The 21,453-nt window shown below is 39.1% G+C and overlaps 1 protein-coding gene across 1 annotated transcript in view; it reads left to right on the plus strand.

Annotated features, from left to right (window-relative positions):
* The window catches only part of dnah9l (dynein, axonemal, heavy polypeptide 9 like), a 276,890-nt gene that overhangs the window by 170,175 nt on the left and 85,262 nt on the right, over positions 1-21,453 (plus strand). Inside the window, 6 exon segments of the mRNA XM_073047202.1 lie at positions 1,423-1,584; positions 1,864-2,057; positions 6,847-7,009; positions 7,094-7,217; positions 9,569-9,711; positions 12,201-12,362. Of these exon segments, the coding sequence (XP_072903303.1) occupies positions 1,423-1,584; positions 1,864-2,057; positions 6,847-7,009; positions 7,094-7,217; positions 9,569-9,711; positions 12,201-12,362 (948 nt within the window).

A 21,453-nucleotide genomic window follows, 5' to 3' on the forward strand; every position in this document is an offset into this window, starting at 1 on the left:
AACAAATAAATGAGGTGTGGAGTGGCTTTAACAGTTTCTTTGGTTTGGAAGGTGTGGGCGCGGGAGTGCAAAGAGTAAGTAGTATGATTGATTAGATGTTGCATGTGGAAGAGCTGGAGAGAGCTAGCAATCCAGACTTTTGCTATGCATTTCTGCCTCCTCAACAAGTGAACATCCCTCTCCCTGTTGCGTGTACTTCAGTCACAGAAAGGCAGTGGGAAATGTACTGGAGATTTCGAGCTGGTGCAACTTTTCAGCCATGCTGGGTATACCCTGTTCCAGTTTCTTATACGATCTGTCATTTTCTGTCCCTGATTTCTCTTCAATAATTCATTTTATTTTGTCTTTAAATTGAGGGGGGAAGGGGAAAGAGCAATCCCTTTATTAAAATGACAACTATTGTGGCTGCTGACTTCCTGATATGAGTTATTGCTTGTGAAGTACTTTTTGAAGCAGGAGGGTGTAGCATCAAGGGTATTGGAATTGGTTTATTATTGTTAAATATACAAAGATAAACTGAAAAGCTTGTCTTGTACACTGTTTATAGTTCAGATCAAATCATTACACTCTGCATTGAGCCAGAATAAGGTAAAACAACAACAATGCAGAGGGACGGTGAGCAGAGATATGGGTATGAGTAATCAAAACGTTACCATGGCCAAACCTAGGTGTTTGTACTTTCTCATACATAACGGAGAAGAGATGTGGAGAAAGTTGGGAAGGTAACTCCAAAGCCTGTGGCCTTGGAATGCAAGCAACCAGAGTAGGAGATCCCTTGGGCTTTATGGGGATGGCTTTGATAGAGACGGGTTAAGATCATGGAAAGAGGAACACAGGGTTAGTATTTAAATTAATTCATTGCAAGATTAGGATTAATTTATGTCTGATGGTAAATTAATTTTTGACCGTATTTGAAGTACAACAGTGGAGTTTTAGGTAAGTTCAAGGTGATGGAGAGAGGTTGAGGAAGGTAGTCAGGAGATGTCCAAAGCACAAAATAAGGGTTTCAACAACAAATGAAATGGGTGTAGTATTGAGTGATTTTATTAAGGTATTCAGTGATCCTGATGCTGGATTTTTAGTGGGGTCAGATCTTCATTACCAAGTCAAACAGGGACATAATATTTGGAAATAGTCTAGTTCAACTTTGGATAGCCATTACACAAAGTCATCACTCAAATTAGACTGCATCTCATCCCTGATATATTAACAGCACGTAGATAAAGTGCCCTAAAGTGCTCAATCAAATTCATGAATAGTTCTACTGTAGCTGAAGATATGAACATTTAATGATGAATAATTCTTTGTGTGAAGCAAATACAATGTGACTTGAGTAGCACCATAAACCGAATAAATGTACAACTTTTGAGATAAATAACTGATGGGCTGATTCTGATGTTTGCCAAATGTTCCTGTTTCCAGGGAATTCTTTTTGTTACTCCACATTGTGTACGGCTGCCTACGGATTTAATTTCTTTATGGCTTCATGAATCGTCCAGAGTATATGCTGACAAACTAATGGAAGAAAAAGATATTGAACTATTTTACAAAGTCCTTTTTGATACTGCAAAGAGATACTTTGAGGTATTGTCTCATGAGAGGGCACCACGTGCTCTTTGTTTCATTACCTGTCTCAAGCCCAGAGGCAGCCACAACCACAATCAACTTCCAAATAGAACTTTGTGTTCCTGACTTGAAAATAGTAAATGACTAACTGAAACAACTAATTTTGAAGTAATAAATCCTTTTATCCACTTAAACATTTTGATAATCAATCCAATTTGACTCAAGAACTCCACATCAGACTATGAAGCTACTGTTTAAAATGTTATTGTGACAAATTCACTGTTATTTTGGTTTTAGGTCACTGATGAGCATATTTTCACCCAAAAGCCATTGATTTACTGCCACTTCGCCCAAGGTGTCGGAGAGCCTCGATATTCACCTGTAACTGATTTGAAGAAGCTACATAGAATTCTTACAGATGCACTTGAACATTACAATGAAGTACATGCAGTGATGAATCTTGTTCTGTTCACTGAGGCTATGCAGCATATGTACGTATTATATAACATGACGCTTCTTATTTTTAGTGCAATACTGATAAAAGTAGATTAATAAAAATATTTTAAGTGACCCTATATAAAAATATATTATGTCCCATGACAGCTGTTGAAATGCAATATTTGCAATTGCACAAGTCTGATCTGCTTCAATTTCCTTAAATATTCTAAACACTGTGGCACACGTAACCAGACTTCTGCATAGTATGCCTCGGTCCTCTCTAATTTCCAAAGAACCTAAGGCGTCAGAATGTTCAAGTGACTTGTTGCTATTTAAAATGACTCACTTCTACCAAGGTGATTATAATGGGAGATTGGGTTGAAAAACAACAAGACACAAAAACAGATGCAAATATCCTTTCCAAAAGGGTCCTCCTTAAGCAGTGGCTAAGTAATTCCTTCATAGTGGCCTGCTGTTTTCTCATGAGGGAATTTTAGACTTTGCAATCAATGATATTGGCAGTTTTTTGAGGTCATCTAGCAATGGCATTTTTTATGCATTGAAACAACAGATTATCTGACAGATTAAAATTACTAATGTGCAATATGGTAAATGTCTACCCTTGCATTTATATTACAAAGTTAAAAAAAAATTTTCCCTGGGTTCTTTTTGTAAGTTGCCCTGTTCTTCCCGTATAGGACAGTTTTTAATCCAATATGGAACCTAAGTTTTAATTTCAACCAAACCATGGTGTTATTTTCTGATCAGCTCTCATTTCAAAAAATTCACAACTGTATATTAGAAACGTAAGCCATACTGACATTCTCTGAACAACATTTTCCACCTGTCGGTTTGTAGAAATGTAAAAAACAAAACTAAAAACTGTGGTTTGTTTTGGTCCGATGAAGTAAAATGGAATAATTGAAATTCAGAGTTTCATTTAAAGAGAAAATGTGTTCAGATACGGACTGGTTTAATAGATTATATTCTCAAACCAGATTTTAAAAATAACATTAATCCATCAGTTTGCATATTGCTTAAAGTACTATAATGGAAATTTATATTATGTTGCTGTGAGAAGTATATTTCCATTGGGAAAATGTTTAACAGTAATACTGAATGTGTGAAATTGAATCTGATTCGAATTCTGGATAACTTGCACCTGTTTATGAGTGGAGAATTTGTCCAGTGAGGCCTATTTCAGAGGCTTAATTTCTCTTATCTAAACAGCAACAGATGCATGCCGAGTTTGGGTATCATAAAACATTAATTAATCTCTTTGAATGTTATATTACTATTATATGTTGAATGTTATATTATATTAACTACCAAGTAGCTAGCTGTTTTTTGTAGCTAATTGGTTTATGCTAAATTGAGCTACATCCTACCACAACTTGTCATTTCATCAAAAACTATCTTTAGGCCCCCTTGTTGACATAGAAAATGACATGTCATTGCCAGCCATTAGTTGTTTCCTCCTCAGACGCAACCCAGGCTTGTGGTCAGTAGCCTAGTAATAGTGTATCTACGTTCTGTCCTGCCTCAGGTTTCATTCAGAACGTCCACTGGTCACATTGCTCATTGGTACTGAACCAATGCAGACATCAACTTCTGTTTTACTCTGCTCCTCAGCAGAACTCATTCAGCATATTGTATATATCCTACCAGGATGATCCGTTCATCTATCCAGTTTCGAGGCCTTAACTACTTGAGGGCAGCAACAGTGAATATGTATTTATTTGGATGTTCAGTCGTAAATGTCTGCCATCATTTAAAATCTAAGATAAAAATACACGAGTGTGGGTGGGGACATTCAGCTCTTGAGCAAAATCTGCCATTCTGAGAAATCACGACTGTTACAAGGAATCAAATGATATGAGACCAGTGCAGGGAAATGTTGTTAATCTCATTTAATGATGGACCAGGTGCATTTTTCTATATGGCTGACTTCTGCTTGTTTTTTTTAATGCTTTCTCATTCTTACGTAACTCATTTCCTGCATCATCCCATATAGAATATTTTGGTCACTGTTTTGAATATTTTCATTTCATGGGTCTGCAGCCTCTTGGGCAGAGAATGCCAGAAATTCACAATGTTTTATGCAAAGTGATTTGTACACAGCTGATTTCAATGTTTTGTAGACTGGGGAAAAATTACACACGAAGGACAACAAATACTTTTTCGGGTCTTAAATTCCTTTATCTGTTTTATTTTTTTTATTGCAGAAAGAGGGTATCAAAATAATTTTTTTTTAAAGTTCCAGCTACTACAATCTCAGTTAAACCAGACCACACCCTTGTTACATATAGGCATCCGTTAGTCTCGCGAGACCATGGACTTACGCCTTGGAAAGTTTCCAGGGCGCAGGCCTGGGCAAGGTTTCATGGGAGCCTGGCAGTTGCCCAAGCTGCAGGTCTCCCCTCTCCACGCCACCGATGTTGTCCAAGGGAAGGGCAAGGGCCGATACAGCTTGGCATCGGTGTCAATGTGTGGTTAAGTGCCTTGCTCAAGGTCACAACATGCTGCCTTAGCTGAGGCTTGAACTAGACCAATGCCTTAACCACCTGGCCATGCACCAACACGCGCCCTTGTTACATATGCAGTATGAAAATAACTAAAACAAAATATACTAAACCCATACAGTAGTGGGAATTCTAAATAAAAATACAAATAATGTTAGAATCCCACCAACCCTGTACCTTATACACAACATCAAAAATATGTATACATCCCATCTTAACTAAGAGATATACTCACATCTGGCACACACATGCTTAACTTCCAAGCACATACAGGCTAGACCTTGAAATGAGTTCTCCTCACTCACACTACGTGAACAGAGATTAACACATTCACATTACTCTTGTTAAATTCACATTCGGTCATGAAACAGTAACAAAAGACAAATAAACCTTTACGATATATTGCCTTGTAGTTGAATGACTAAAAAGACTAACCTAGTAGGCCAATTAAAGAACTTCACACTCAGGCTATCCAATGGTGATCAATTTACTCGCGAAAATCTATAGCATCCGCATGTAAAACACGTCAGATTACTGATGCTCGAGATTTACAAACAAGCATAAACAAATTTATATGGATATTATCAAACATTATTCACCTTTCCTCATCAAACCTGGGAAAAACATTTGAACGTCGTTCTTTCCCGAACATGGCACCTCTTCGTTCTACTCCACCGAAGAAAAATTACATCACCATTTTCTCTTAAAGGCACAGGCAGCCATTTTAGGTGAATACATAAGTGCACTTTAACAATAAAAAAATGATATTCATCAGTCACCTGGTTACAAATGTTATACTCCTTATTTTGAGATTTTGACTCTAATTACTCCACAGCCAGCCAGAGGAGACCATTCTTCTCACAACTGGCTTGAAGGGCTCTGAAGAATTGCTTAAGAGTCACTTAAATCACCATCTAAACTCCAGGGAACACATTGAAAAGCAAATGCTAGAAATCTGAAATAAATAGAGAAATGCTTGGGGTACTTTGTAAGATGGACAGCAGCTGATGAAGGGTCACTGACTTGAAACATGAGTTATTTATCTCTCCCCATATGGTGTCTGACCTGTTGGGTGTTCCCCAATGTTTCCTGCTTCATTCAAGGGAATGCAGGCTTTCTCAGCTCCTCTTACTTTAAAGAAAGACATAAACTTGTGTTTACTTTCTGCAACTTGTGTAAGGAAGGAACTGTATATTAATATTTCCCAGTAACTGCCAACTCAAAATCATGGATATAATGATTTTTACAACAATGGACCAGAAACTGGAGTTTACAACATTCACATCACGATAACTTAAATTTTTAAATTCATATTCTCTCTAAAATAGCCTTGTATTAAATCATATTAAAGTGAGGCCATTATTGTCGGACATCTTTAAAATCCTGATTGATCAATTGATTACACTTCTCCAACATGTTCAAAATGTATTAGACTCTGTTTATCTGTGCCAAAAAATCTATCAAACTATGGTTCGTAATGGGTTTGTAGGGATAGGTAACATGTTATTTACACCAATCATCCCTAGATTCATTAAGTTAAATGTAATAAATATTATTTTCAGGGCATATATTCAGTATTTTGTGGGGTGGGGGGAGAGAAGGTTGGGGGTTTATGTGCCTGTTCCATTTTCGTTCAGGGAGGAGGAATTTGGGGGTTGAAGATCATGATGCCTTCCTTTTCTTAATTTCATGGCTATCTGGAGAAGAAGAATTTCAGAGTTGTATACTTTGATAATAAAATGAATCTTTGAACCTTTGATATTTATCTCCTTTTGACTTTCATGTTCAACAAAAATAAATTGGCATACTTTTTTGGCATTTTTGGCACCAGAGCTGTTTCTTTAAGACCTTCCAAATATACAATCTTAATGCTTAAAATTTTTAAGGGCAGCAGGTGCATAGGAATAAAATTGCCTGCGCGCTCATCTCCAAGTTATTCATCATCTAGACTGGAAGTGTATTGCATAGCCTTCAGTATTAAAACAAACATATGAATTTCATTCTTAAACTCACTGTTGGAGTATCTTCATCGCACAGAATAAATGTGTTCAAGTAAATGGTTCATCCACCTTTTTTTTAGAAAATGGCAATTGTCTCCAAAAGTGGAAACAATCTTTCCCCTAATTATTAATACATACTATACAGGCGTAGCATTTTTAAAAACTCTTTTCTCAGCAGTGATATGAATTAACTATGGTATTTAATGAAATACACTTTTCCAGATTTTTTTTTGCTGTGAATTTGGTGTAGAACACTTTATATTTCAGTACTTTAGAAGTACTTGCATGACATTAAGAAGCCAATTGTTTAATTGATGCAGCTGTCGTATAAGTCGTATATTGGAGGCTCCACGAGGCAATGCTCTTTTGGTCGGTGTCGGAGGGAGTGGCAAACAAAGCCTGTGTCGTTTGGCAGCATTTCTCAGCGCACTAGAGGTGTTTCAGATAACCTTACGCAAAAACTACGGAATTCCTGACCTCAGGGTAAGGTTGCTAATTATTAAACAAGACAATGACTTTTTTCACTTCCAGCTCCTTACGATTTTTTTCATCTTGATGATCATTCAGGCTGATATAGCGGCTTTGTATATTAAAGTTGGAGTGAAGAATATTGGCACAGTATTCCTTCATACAGATGCTCAAATACCAGATGAACGATTCCTAGTTCTAATTAATGACATGTTGGCTTCAGGTAATAAATCATTTTAATTCAAATGTAAGTAATTCAGTTTGATACTTTCTGGTAATAGCACCACAAATTTCTGCACAAAGAGTTTGACAGGAATATTCATTCTTGGAACATTTCAGACATATGATATTTAAAACGAGCAGAGGTCATTGAATTACTGAATAGGCCTCATCAGTGGAGGTGAGGGGTCAGCCATAAAGATTAGTTATACAACATCCATTACCTCACCTTTTGTAAAATATGCAAGCCAAACATAATTTGCTGCAATCAATAAATGCTGAATGCATTTAGGAAAGACCTTTACAATATTTAGCATGGCTAATGTGTAAACCTTATTCTAAACCTTTAGAGAGTTCATTTTGCAAGTTTATTTTCTCTATCGAATTTTGAGTCTACATAATTGCAAGTACTGCTTTCCTATAAATAAAAACCATGCCTATGTTTACATTAACTACTCTATATATGAACTGAATCATTGAGGTCTTTACCTATGTAAAAGAGTTTTCTTTGTTGTTGTTGCCTCATATGCTTTGTCGTCTCCAGGTGTTAGTTTGCAGTTGATGTGAAACTGACTATCACAGTGCAGTGACATTCATTGAGATGAAAGAAACTTACAGTTGTCTTCAATACATTGAACCTTTCAATCTATTTCAAGAGTATATTTTAAGCACATTCTATAATATTTAAACAATACTGGACCTCCTTCCTTGTCTCCATAGGCGGTCCTTTGGTTTCAAGGATACATCAACAATTTTAAGTATACCTGATAATGTCTTCATATTGTGGGCAACTGTTTCATCTTCCTTACAGCACTTGTTACTTGGTTCTTGCACCATTTCTGCTTCAAAACAGTGCTGTTATATTTATGCCTCTTTGTTAATCACTATTTTTCCTTCACTTTACAGTGATTTTTAAGAAGCTGTATTAATCCAATACCGTGCTCTCAACCAACCAACCTATAGGACGTAGATCATGTGAAATCCGATGAATGATTCATCATAACCACATGAATTTACCACTGCATAACGTAGAATTCCAGTGTAAGGTCAAACTGGTTTCTAAAGAATTTTTAGAAGGGCAATTAGAACTTGCAAATTTATAAAAACAAGCTGAGAGACTAGTTAAATACTTAAAAAGTATTGATCAGTACTCGACCTATTAGCTGTATGGGTGGGGTAGAGGCACAGTGACATTTCACGGTGTGACAGGATTCCATCTGTGTTGCGATAATAGGGCAAAGTGCAGGCTAATCTTGCCAGTGGTGGTGAGACAACTTGAATGTAAAGATGCCTTTGAGCTACAATGTTTGAGAATTTGTCTCCTCTATTAATGCCAAGATAAAATATAACAATTTGTTCTGCTGTAAATTATCTATATGTAATTGTGTCTGATAGGTCCAGAGTTATTGAGGTAAAGGCCCAACTCTAAGTATGTGAAGTGAATTCAGCAGAAAACATATAAAATATATAATCAGTTGATATACTTAAATTTCAAAACTAAAGTTACTTATGTGCAGATAATTATTCTCTACATTGCTGAACCGCAACATAAAATTTACAGCAAGGAAAGGAATGAGCAGTTGAAATGGATGAAGTCAAGACACCCTTATCACAACAGTGAATCCAGAACAGGGCTGAACTGTTATTGTTTCAGTTTTGGAACAATTTTAAATGAAAAGATGGTTATGGAAGGGAGAGTCAAGAAATTATTAATCAGCAAGAACATCAACATTATCTACTGAGAGAAATGTTTAGGCGGTTTCTTTCTACCTTTGAGTCAGAATATTTTGGGCTCAATCTCCACTCCAGAGACCATTGCTTACAAATTAGCTGGAGTGTTAAACAGGTGTGCCATATTTAGAATGAGATATTAATCTGAAGCTCTAACTTCCTGTTGAGTGACACAAAAATCCATGATAGTAACTCACAGCAAAATATTTGGTCAAGCAACTCTCTAGCTCTTTTAAATAATGTGAAAACATTCCAAAAATATAAATAATTTTCTAACGTAAGAAAACTAAAACATATGAAATCATCTAATACTTTAAGAAGTTGTGAACGATTAAGCAACTCAAAAAGAAATAGTAAGTGTCCTGTTCATTTTCTCCAACAACCATTCCTCACTAATCAAATAAATAGAAGTGTTCCTCCCATGATTCCAAATATAAGCATCAATCCACCTATAAGGAAATCCTAAATTTGGTGACTTTTCCATGGCAAAATACTTTACAAAATCTGCACCTTTCTTTGACAGTGTTACAGTGTTGACACACACTTAACTTTTAGTAGCTTTGATATTTATGCAAGTGAATGTTGTGGAAGCTATTAATGTAGATGTATACAACTGTGTTTCAGGGGATATTCCAGATTTGTTCAGTGAAGAAGAAGTGGACAATATTATTTCAACCATAAGGATGGAATTACGTGGCCTAGGATTGCTAGATACCAGAGAGAACTGCTGGCAATTCTTTATTGCCAGGATTAGACAACAATTAAAGGTCAAATGCATTGTGCCTATCACTTAATTTTAAGTACATCCTGCATTCTTCTGTTCAATATTCATCTTAAGTATGTAAATAAGCCTGAAAGAAGTGGTATTATTGGTCAAAATTTTACAGATCAATATACATCACTAAAATAACTGTGGTTCAATTGCTGTTTTAACAAAACTTTTTAAAAACTATTTAATCAAAGATCCTGTGCTCTTTTATATTTGCATGTTCCACCGCTAAATTTTAATTACAGGATAAAATGGGAATTTTCCTATTTTAGTCATAAAGGAACTTTCAATCTTTTATTTCTAACATTTCAGTAAGATTTTGGTTGGCATTCTGGTTGCATACTCTATAACAGTGAAATATTTTTGCAGGGTAATATTGAAGATACCCCTTCATGCCCTGACCAATCAAGAATCTATCAACCTCTGCCTAATATATGCATAAAGACTTGGCCTCCACTGCTGCCTGTTCTAAATAATTCCACAGACTCACCACTCTCTGGCTAAAGGAATTCCTCCTCAATGCTGTTCTAAAAGGATGCCCCTCTATTCTGAGGCTGAATCCTCTGGTCTTAGACTCTCCCACCATAGGAAATATCCTCTCCACATCCACTCTTTCACCATTTGGTAGGTTTCAAAGAGGTCACCCCTCATTTTTCTGAAATCCAGTGAATACAGGCCCAGAGACATCAAACGCTATTCATATGACAAGCCATTCAATCCTGGAATCATTTTCGTGGACCGCCTTTGAATCCTCTCCAGTTTCAGCACATCCTTTCCAAGATGAGGGGCCCAAACTGCTCACAGTACTCCAAGTGAGGCCTTATCGGTGTTTTATAAAGTCTCAACATTACATCCTTGCTTTTATAGTCAAGTCCTCTTGAAATGAATGCTAACATCACATTTGCCTTCCTCACCACAGACTCAACCTGCAAATTAACCTTCAGGGAATCCTGCACAAGGACTCCCAAGTCTCTTTGCACCTCAGATTTTCATATGTTCTCTCCATTTAGAAAATAGTCAACCCTTTTGTTTCTTTTACCAAGGTGCATGACCGTGCACTTCCTGGCAATGTATTCCATCTGCCACTTTGTTGCCCTTTCTCCTCATCTGACTAAGTCCTTCTATAGCCTCTCTACTTCCTCAAAACCACCTGCCCCTCCACCTATCTTCATATCGTCTGCAAACTTTGCAACAAAGCCATCAATTCCATCATTCAAGTCATTGACATATAACATAAAAAGAATCGGCCCTAACACAGACCCCAGTGGAACACCACTAGTCACCGGCAGCCAACCAGAAAAGGCTCCCTTTATTCCCACTCTTCGCCTTCTGCCAATTAACCACTGCTTTATCCGTGCTAGAATCTTTCTTGTAATACCATGGGCTCGTAGCCTGTTAAGCAGTCTCACGTGTGGCACCTTGTCAAAGGCCTTCTGAAAATCCATTTACACAACATCAGCCAATTCTCATTTATCTATTCTGCTTGTTATTTCTTCAACGAAACCCTCCCAACCATTGAGCACATCTACATGAGAAGTTGCTGTAAGAAAGCAGCATCCATCATCAGAGATCCCCACCACCCAGGCCATGTTGTTTTCTTGCTGCTGTCATCAGGAGCAAGTGCCTGAGGACTCACACCATCAGGTTCAAGAACAGTAATACCCCTCAACCATCAGGCTCTTGAACAAAAGGGATAACTGCACTCACATAAGGACTGTTTCATCTTGTTACTTCATGCTCATTATTTATTGCTGAATATTTATATCTGCATTTGCACAGATTGTTGTCCAATGATCCTGTTTACAGTTACCGTTCTATAGATTTGCTCAGTTTGCCCGCAGAAGAAGAATCTCAAGGTTGCATGTGGTGATATTTATATACTCCGATAATAAATTTTACTTTGACTTTAACAAATTTATCAGGCAAGGTGTTCCTCTGAGGAAACCATGCTGACTACAGCCTATTTTATCATGTGCCTCCAAAAACCCCGAAACCACATCCCTAACATTCGACTCCGACCACTGATGTTGGCCAATAATCTCTCCGCATTTCATGTACCCTTCAAATGTCTTCACTATAAAAAAGATAGCATGATGATTAAATTACTGGGCTAGCAGCTAGAGTTCGGGGCCATTGATCCAGAGGCAGGTGTTTGAATCTTGTTGTGACAGCTGGAGAACTTGAAGCCATTAAGTAAATCTGGAATTAAAAAGATGTATATATAATTTCAGCAATGGTAAACAGGAAACTCTTGGATCACTGCTGTTCTTTAGTACTGTTCTCTTTAACTGATCTGCCTATGTTTGATTCTGGACTTACCCGCTTAGTTTGAGCTCAACTCGGGATGAACTTATTCACGTGCCATAAATAAAATATATATAAAAGTCTTCCAGAAATTAAACAGATGATCATTGATATCTGACAACAGTTTCATAAACTTGACAACTTCCCCTGCCTGCAATAAGTATGACAGCATTCATTTTTCAGGTTGTACTATGCTTTTCCCCCGTGGGGTTTTCTCTTCGGACAAGAGCGAAGAAGTTCCCAGCTGTAGTGAACTGTACAGCCATTGATTGGTTTCACCCGTGGTCCCAAGCTGTTCTGGAATCTGTCAGCTATAGTTTCATTGAAAAGATTGATGGATTGCAGGTAAATTTAATGCTGCTTGTAAGATTATTTAATTCTAATTGAGTTAAGACTTTGCATTGTTGCAATATATGGACCATATGCGATTGCCAGTCTTTCAATTCAAGCATCAGTTTGAGTTTGTACAATATTAATCAAAACATTTGCCAAAATATTTAAAAATCAAATAAGTTTGTGATTTTTACAATGTGGAGAAGGAAGAGAAAATTTAAGTACTGAATGACTGAATTATTTTTATTGAGGTATATTTCTTCAATATATATTCTTTTCTATGACTCCATTGCCAGCTCAATTGTTGCATGTAATGGGATTAAATGACAATTAATTTATTTTGGTCTTACTCTGATCTCTGCTGTGTGTGCGTGCGTGCGTGTGTGTGTGTGTGTGTGTGAGAGAGACACACACATTTATTTTGGTCGATTGTTTTCTGTATATGTGCTCAGAAGCCCTGTTAGAATCTGTGTGGTCATATCAATATGCAATTTGAGTAAGACATCTTATGTACTCAAATTCACTTGCAATAAAAATGGACGTACTCTGCCTTTACAATTGCTTGCTGTTGATATATACGTGGTAACTTTTAGTGAAGTCTGTGCAAGGGTGCTCAGTCCCTCTGAACACCCGTACCTTGCAGTCGTACCATTTTAAGACATAATGTGCTGGTCTTTGTTCCTTTCTAAGCAGATCACCTCCTTTCTTTACAGTTTATATTCCATCTATCCCGCCCTCACTCTTTCATTCATACCCCCAGAATCCTCTCTGCATCCCCCTCACAACCCATGTGCCCCTGTGCTTGGTATCTTCACCATCCTTAGGCCTTCTGCTGTAGGAATTCCCGTAGTTTGAAGAGTTAAGTACTTCCATTCCAAGCTCCAGGTTAGCTGACGAGGTCAATATGAGACTTAAAGACTCTCTCACAGAGGAGACAGGAGGTGACGAATACCTTCTACAGTCGTGATGCACCATCAATAACTCACTCTGAGACGTAAGAAGCGAGATATCGGCTTTTATTGACTGGAAGAATGAACAACACTACATCCTGGAGAATGAGGCCGGGCTCAGGCCTCAATCGCCTTTATACAGGGGTCTGTGGGAGGAGCCACAGGAGCAGTCCAGACAGGTATATGTAGTTCACCACGTCAGCACTGAGCTTCCTTCCTGATGAATGGACTCACGATCCTCAGTACCTCTGTGAATATTTCTTCTCTGCCTTGAGGTCTCGGTTGGATGTTGTAGTTTTTTCAAGGAGGTATAAAAACTTCTTTTTTCCCCACATTACAACTGAGAACAACTTGTAACTGCAAGTTCCAAATGAACAAAAGCAGTGTGTAGGAGAGGATCACAGAAACAGATGTGATGGGAGAGCAAGCAGGTGTAGGCTGCCAACCAACCTCACAGATTGGACAAAGTTTGCGGATGATACGAAGAGAGATGGAGGAGTAGGTAGTGCTGAGGAAGCAATGTGATTGCAGCAAGACTTAGACAAATTGGAAGAATAGGCAAAAAGTGGCAGATGGAATACATTGTTGAGAAATGTATGGTAATGCATTTCGCTAAAAGGAACAATAGTGCACACTATTATCTAAAAGGGGAGAAGGTTCAAACTTCAGAGGTGCAGAGGAACTTAGGAGTTCTCTGTAAGACTCCCAGAAGGTTAATTTACAGGTTGAGTCTATGGTAAAGAAGGCATTTATTTCAAGGGGAATAGAATATAACACAGGGAACTAGTCAGGCCACACTTCGAGTACTGTCAACAGTTTTGGGTCCCATATCTCAGAAAGGGTGTGTTGTCATTGGAGAGAGTCCAGAGGAGGTTCATGAAGATGACTCCAGCAATGAAGGGGTTAACATATGAGGACCATTTGGCCCTGTACTCCCTGGAATTTAGAAGAACGTGTGGGGATCTCACTGAAAACCAGCAAATGTTGAAAGGACTAGATAAGATGGATACAGAGATGATGTTTTCTATGGTGGGGGTATCCAGAACTAGAGGGCACAGCCTCAATATTGAGGGGTGACCCTTTAGAATGAGGTAAGGAGGAATTTTTTTAGCCAGAGAGTAGTAAATCTCTGAAATGCTCTGCCACAGATGGTGGTGCAGGCCAAGTCCGTGTGTATACTTTAAGGCATCGTTTCCTGATTGCTCAGGGCATCAAAGGATATGGCGAGAAGGCAGGTGTATGGGGTTGAGTGGCATCTGCGATTAGCCATGATTGAACGGCAGAGCAGACTTGATGGGCTGAATGGCCTAATTTTTCTCCTATGTATTCTGGTCTTATTCAGTGAGTGAATCAGTCTACCAGGCACTTCCAGCTCTGCTCAGTTGAACCCAGCCCTTGATTCTTGTAGCTCAGGGGTGGGGGTGGAATAGGAGACAGCAGGGCGAGGAGCATGTCGCAACTGCCTTTAGCATGTAGAAGATGTAGCAGCAAACAAACTCCCCATCCATCCCATTTGTCTACCAAAAGCTCATTCTTGCGTACAGGATGACCATAAGTCAGGCATCCATAACCTGGGGGAGGGTGTGTGGTCTTTTCCAGTGAAAGAGCTTTAAGTAGATTCTTTAAATAGAGTACAAAGTAAATGGCAGGATACTTGGTAGTGTGGAGGAGCGGAGAGATCTGAGGGTACATGTCCACAGATCCCTGAAAGTTGCCTCACAGGTAGATAGGGTAGTTAAGAAAGCTTATGGGGTGTTAGCTTTCATAAGTCGAGGGATAGAGTTTAAGAGTCGTGATGTAATGATGCAGCTCTATAAAACTCTAGTTAGGCCACACTTGGAGTACTGTGTCCAGTTCTGGTCGCCTCACTATAGGAAGGATGTAGAAGCATTGGAAAGGGTACAGAGGAGATTTACCAGGATGCTGCCTGGTTTAGAGAGTATGCATTATGATCAGAGAATTAAGGGAGTTAATTAGGGCTTTACTCTTTGGAGAGAAGGAGGATGAGAGGAGACATGATAGAGGTGTACAAGATATTAAGAGGAATAGACAGTGGACAGCCAGCGCCTCTTCCCCAGGGCACCACTGCTCAGTACAAGAGGACATGGCTTTAAGGTAAGGGGAGGGAAGTTCAAAGGGGATATTAGAGGAAGGGTTTTTTACTCAGAGAGTGGTTGGTGCGTGGAATGCACTGCTTGAGTCAGTAGTTGAGGTAGGTACACTAGTGAAATTTAAGAGACTACTAGACAGGTATATGGAGGAATTTAAGGTGGGGGGTTATATGGGAAGCAGGATTTGAGGGTCGGCACAACATTGTGGGCCGAAGGGCCTGTAATGTGCTGTACTATTTTATGTTCTATAGATTCTGTTTTTAGAGTATATGGTGTCAGAGTCTGGCCAGCAAAGTTGACTGAGTGTAATGGGAGTGTTGGTGACCAAGGTGAGGGCATTCTCTCTCCACTGGATTTGGAAGATCTTGAGGGTGGATTTGGTGATCATTGTCCAGTGCCGCCTTTGGAAATATTCAGAAGGACACAATACACTTTAAACTTCCTGATAAACTTCTGAGTTTTGTACTCAGTTTGAGAACCTTTCCTCAATCAGATGGCATCGTATCTGCCTTTGCCCAGTCGCTATGCAGAAGAGGACAGGCCTTGCACCCAACACCTACAGAGTAGAAGTGCTTTACTATTAATCATTTATTGGACAGCGTCACTCTCTGGCAATAAAAGTTCACTGCAAAACCACTTCCCATTATCTGAGAAGCCACCTCTCAACAAAGGCCAGAATCAATGAAACCTGAGTATATGATGCACCCAAATATAGGCACTGTAGACCGATAGCAGCCACTCATCCCTGCAGCAGCCTCCTAGTGGAACGTGATGCTCACTACCATAGTGTTTCTGCCCATCACCCAATATTTAATATACTCTGGTATATTACATGCCAACTTTAATTTTGCTGAATAACCTGCTGTATGTCACCTCACTGAAGACCTTCCGGAAGTACAAATATATCACATCTACTGGTTTCACTAATTTATTCTGATTATTGTAACTAAAGGACCCGAGATCTGTCAAATCTACTTTCCCCTTCATAGACCCACACTGTCCTGTTACCAATTCGCTGATAATAGATTTTCCCTGCTATTGATGCCAGGCCCACTGTTAACTCTTTTTCCTTTTGGTAAATAAGGGGTTTAAATTTCCTTCCCTCCAATCTGTGAAAATGTACTGAAAGCTATGGAATTTGGGAAGAGTTCAACAAATGCATTTAAGGTCCCCCTAAATCAGAATTTTCTATATTTTGGGATGCAAGGATCATGGAACCCTGCAACACAAGCAGCCCTTCAGCCCACACAGTCCATGCCAAACCATTAATTTGTCTGGTCCCATCAACCTGCACCCAGACCATAGTCCTCCATGCCCCTCTCAGCCATGTACCCACCCAAGTTTCTCTTAAATGTTGGAATCAAACCTGCATGCACCACTTGTGCTGGCAGCTCATTGGGCACTCTCATCACCCTCTGAGTTAAGAAGTTCCCTCTTGTTTCCCTTAAACATCTCACCTTTCACACTTGACCCATGACCTCTAGTTGTAGTGTCACCCAGACTTAGAGGAAGCTGCCTGCTTACGTTTACCCCTCATAGTTTTGTATATGCCTGTCAAATCTCCCCTTAATCTTCTGGGTTCTAGGGAAGAAAGTCCTAACCAATTCAACCTTCCCCTATAACTCAGGTCCTTAAGTCCCAGCAACATCCATGTAAATTTTCTCAGTACTCTTTCAACCTTGTTTACATCTTTCCTGTAGGTTATTGACCAAAACTGCACACAGTACTCCAAATTAGGCCTCATCAATGTCTTATACAACTTCGACATAACACCCCACCTCCTGTACTCAGTATATTTATTTATGAAAGTCAATGTGCCAAAAGCTTTCTTTACAACCCTATTTATCAGTGACCCCCACTTGTAAGGAATTATGAATCCATATTCCCAGATCCTTTTGTTCTATAGCACTCCTCAGTTGGTTGGTCCTACTGAAGAGTAACACTTCACACCTGTCTGCATTAAATCCCATCTGCCATTTTTCAGCCCATTTTGCTAGCTGATCCAGATCCCACTGCAAGCTTTGATAGTTTTCCTCACTGTCTATTACACACCCTCCCATTCTTGGTGTCATCTGCAAATTTGCTGATTCAGTTCACCACGACATCCAGATCTTTGATATAGATGACAAGCAACATCAGACCCAGCACTGATCCCTGCAGCACACCATTAGTTTCAAGCTTCCAGTCAGAGAGGCACCCACTTACAACCACTCTCTGGCTTCTCACCAATACCAATGTCTAATCCAGTTTACTACCTCATCCTGAATGCTGAGCGACTGAGTCTTCTTAACTAGCCTCCCATGTGGACCTTGTCAAATGCCTTACTAAAGTCCAGGTAGACAACATCCATTACCCTGCCTTTATCTCCTTTCCTGGTAACTTCCTCGAAAAACTCTGATTCGTTAGGCATGCACAAATCCATACTGATTATCCTTAATCTGTCCACATCTATCCAAATGCTCACTATATAATATCCAGTTCCTTAGAATACCTTCCAATAACTTTCTTATTGATGTCAGGCTCACCACCCTATAATTTCCTGGCTCATTCTTAGAACCTTTCTTAAACAATGGAACAATGTTATCTTTCCTCTATTCCTCCATCATGTCATCCATGGCTAAGGATGCTTTAAATATCTCTGTTAGGGCACCTGCAATTTCTGCTCTAGCCTCCCACGGGGTTGAGGGAACACCTTGTCAGGCCCTGGGGATTTATCCACTTAATTCGCCTCAAGACAGTGAACACTACCTCCTCTGTATTCTGTATAGGGTTGATGTCCTCACTTGAATTGCCTCACATTTATAGGCATCTCCTGAGTAAATACAGATGCAAAATATCCAGTTAACATCTCCACCTTTTTTCGCTCCACTCATAGATTACCACTCTGATCTTCCAGAGGACCAATTCTGTCCCTTGCTACCATTTTGCTTTTAATATATTTGTAGAAACCCTCGGGATTCTCCTTCTCCTTGTCTACTAGAGCAACCTCATGTCTTTTAGTCTTTCTGATTTCCTCCTTGTGTTCCCTTGCGCTTCTTGTACTCGATAAGTACCTTGTTTGTTCCTATCTGCCTATGCCTTCGATGCACCTCCTTCTTTCCCTTAACCAGGGCCTCAACGTTTCACAAAAACCAAGATTCCCTTAAACCTCTCATCCTTGCCTTTAATTTTGACAGGAACATACAAGCTCTGTGCTCTCAAAATTTCACTTTTGAAGGCTTTCCACTTACCAAGTACACCTTTGCCAAAACACCTGTCCCAGTCCACACTTGCCAGATCCTTTCTGATACCAATAAAATTGGCCTTTCTCCAATTTCTCCAACTTAGAATCTCAACCCAAGGACCAGACCTATCCTTTTCCATAATTACTTGAAACTAATGACATTATGATCACTAGATGCAAAGTGTGCGACTACACAAACTTCTATCACTGGCCCTTGGTCTTGATATTTATCATTTTAAAGTCCTTTTTTTAAAAACTAGAGTAAGTTTCTTTCAGCTCCTCATGCACTTCAGACCTATTGTCTGTTTGTTTCATGAAGGCATTTACAAAATATTTGTTAATTTCTCTGCCGTTTCCTTATTCATCAGTATAATTTCTCTTGTCTCAGTGTGTAAGAGAACTGCTGTAAATTTTTTGTAATCTTTGCATTTCTGTTGAAGCTTTTATATTCTGTTTATATGGTTTTGGGAAATTACTCTTGTATTCTGCCTTTCTTTCCTTGTCTATTTCATGTTCTTCTGTTGCAGTCTGAAATCTGCACGCTTGCTTATCTTGTTGGCCAGTAGAACTCTCTTTTCCTCTGAGTTATCCGTTCTTATTTGCTGTGACTAGATCGCTTCCATGTCAATGCCTCAAGGCACTACACACTTGCTGTGCTTCTCTAAACTGCCATTGCTCATTTGCTTCATAGACTTTAACGTCGTTTATAATTCACCACAGTCAATTGACACCTCATGCTTCATAGCTGGGTTTGTATTAAATTATTTTTAATCTTTACATTAGCTCCTTTCATATTACAATTGCTATTCCCTAGGCTTCTTAACTAAAACATAATTTATTAATTGATTCTTTCTCATTGCACTATGCTGGATCTAACTTTGCCTGTTTACTCATTGATTCCTCAATATACTGACCTAGGACAAAATCTTGTAATTATTTCATTAATGCGTCCCCCATAGTATTACTTCAGTTTGTTTTATCCTGTCCATACTTGTATTCAGAATCCCTCATATGTGTTGCAATACTTCCTTACCTGTGCTTCTGATTTTCTGATTGATATGAGGCCTGCAATTATCCCCTGGGGGTCTTCAGACAACTTCACCCAATGGTTTGCAGTTTCTCTGCTTCACTCAAACTGGTTCGGTTACTTGACTTTTCTGAACTATGACCCCTTTTCTTTTTTGGCTTTAACTGGTTCTTTATTATAAAGGGCTTCTTTTGCTTACTTTTAGAAGAGATTAGCAAAAAAAGTATCCTGGAATACTTTCTCCTATCTTGAGCACTTTGCAAACATATTATCTGACATCTATTTCTATTTGGACCATTGATTCATGCATCTCATTATGAATGCTGTATATATTCATAGAATCATACCACATGGCAACAATCCCTTTAGCTCAATTGATCGATGCCAACTGTTCGCCTATATCCCTCCGTACTTATCTAGATGTCTTTTAAATTTTGCTAATGTGTTTGCCTCAACTTCTATTTAGGGCAGCTTATTCCAAATATGTACCATTCTATGCATGAAGAAATTGCCCTCCCATGTCACTTTTGGATCTGAATTTCCTCTTGTTTCTCCTCCTGGGAACAAAACTATGTGTTTTCACCCCTGCCCATGTCATGATCTAGAGCCAAGATCTCTATCAGGTCACCCCTCAATCTCCTACATTCCAGGGAATAAATTCCCAGTCGATGCAACTTCTCCTTGTAACTCAGTCCCCCAAGACCAGACAACATCCTGGTAAATGTTTTCTGTCTTCCTCCTAACTTAATGACATCTTTCCATTAAGAGGGTGCCCAAAACTGTACATGATACTCCGAGTGCAGCCTTACTAGCACCTTGTACAAAAGCAACATAACTTCCCAACTTCTATACTCAGTGCTCTGTCTGATGAAGGCCAGGATATCAGATGAGTTCTTCACCACATTATCTCCCTTTGAAGCTGCTTTTAGTGAATTATGCACTTCTTCCTCTAAATCCCTCTGTTCCTTAACACTCCCAGAGCCCGACCATTCATTCTGTAAGTCCTACCGTGGTTTGATCTCTCAAAATGCGAAACCTTATTTATCTGGATTAAAATCCATTTTCCATTCCTCAGGCCACATAGTTGATCAAGCTCTCCTGTAATTTCACATCCAGTTCTGTTGGATAAATTGCCAACAGCGGAGGTCCCAGAAGCAACCCCTGAGGCACAATACTTGATAGATGCCTCCAGTCTGAGGAAGAACCCTTGACTTTTGCCCTCTGTGTCCTGCCACTGAGCCAATTATGATTCAGATCTGCAATTTCCTCCTAGATCTCATGTGCTCTAAACTTCCAGACTAGCCTGCCATGAGAGATTTTGATGAAGGTCTTGCTAAGGTCCATATAGACAGCACATACTGCCTACTATTATCTGCCCTCTTGGTTACATCTTCAAAGAACTCCCAAGAAATTTGTCAGGCATTACTTCCCACGCGCAAATCTATGGACTGTCCCTAATTAGACCACTTCTCTCCAAGTGTTTATAGATTCTGTCCTTCAGTATCCCCTCCAGCAATTTACCCACTGACTCACTGGCCTGTAGTTTCCTGGGTTGTTTTTGCTACCCTTTTTAAACCATGCTGCCACCTTAGCCACTCTCTAGTCCTCTGTGGAAGGAAGCAGAGGTTAATGGTCCAGGGTTGTTTCTCAGACTGGAGGCCTATTTCAATGGCCTAAGTCCATAAAGCCAAAACAAGGCAAACTAAAGATTAACATGTGACTCTTTAAATCTTTGTAACCCATAATCTCACCAGAAGCACATTTTTTGATTAGAAATGGAATCCTTCTGTCA

This window comes from Hemitrygon akajei, chromosome 5 (assembly GCF_048418815.1).
Source record: "Hemitrygon akajei chromosome 5, sHemAka1.3, whole genome shotgun sequence".
Classification (NCBI taxonomy): Eukaryota; Metazoa; Chordata; class Chondrichthyes; order Myliobatiformes; family Dasyatidae; genus Hemitrygon; species Hemitrygon akajei.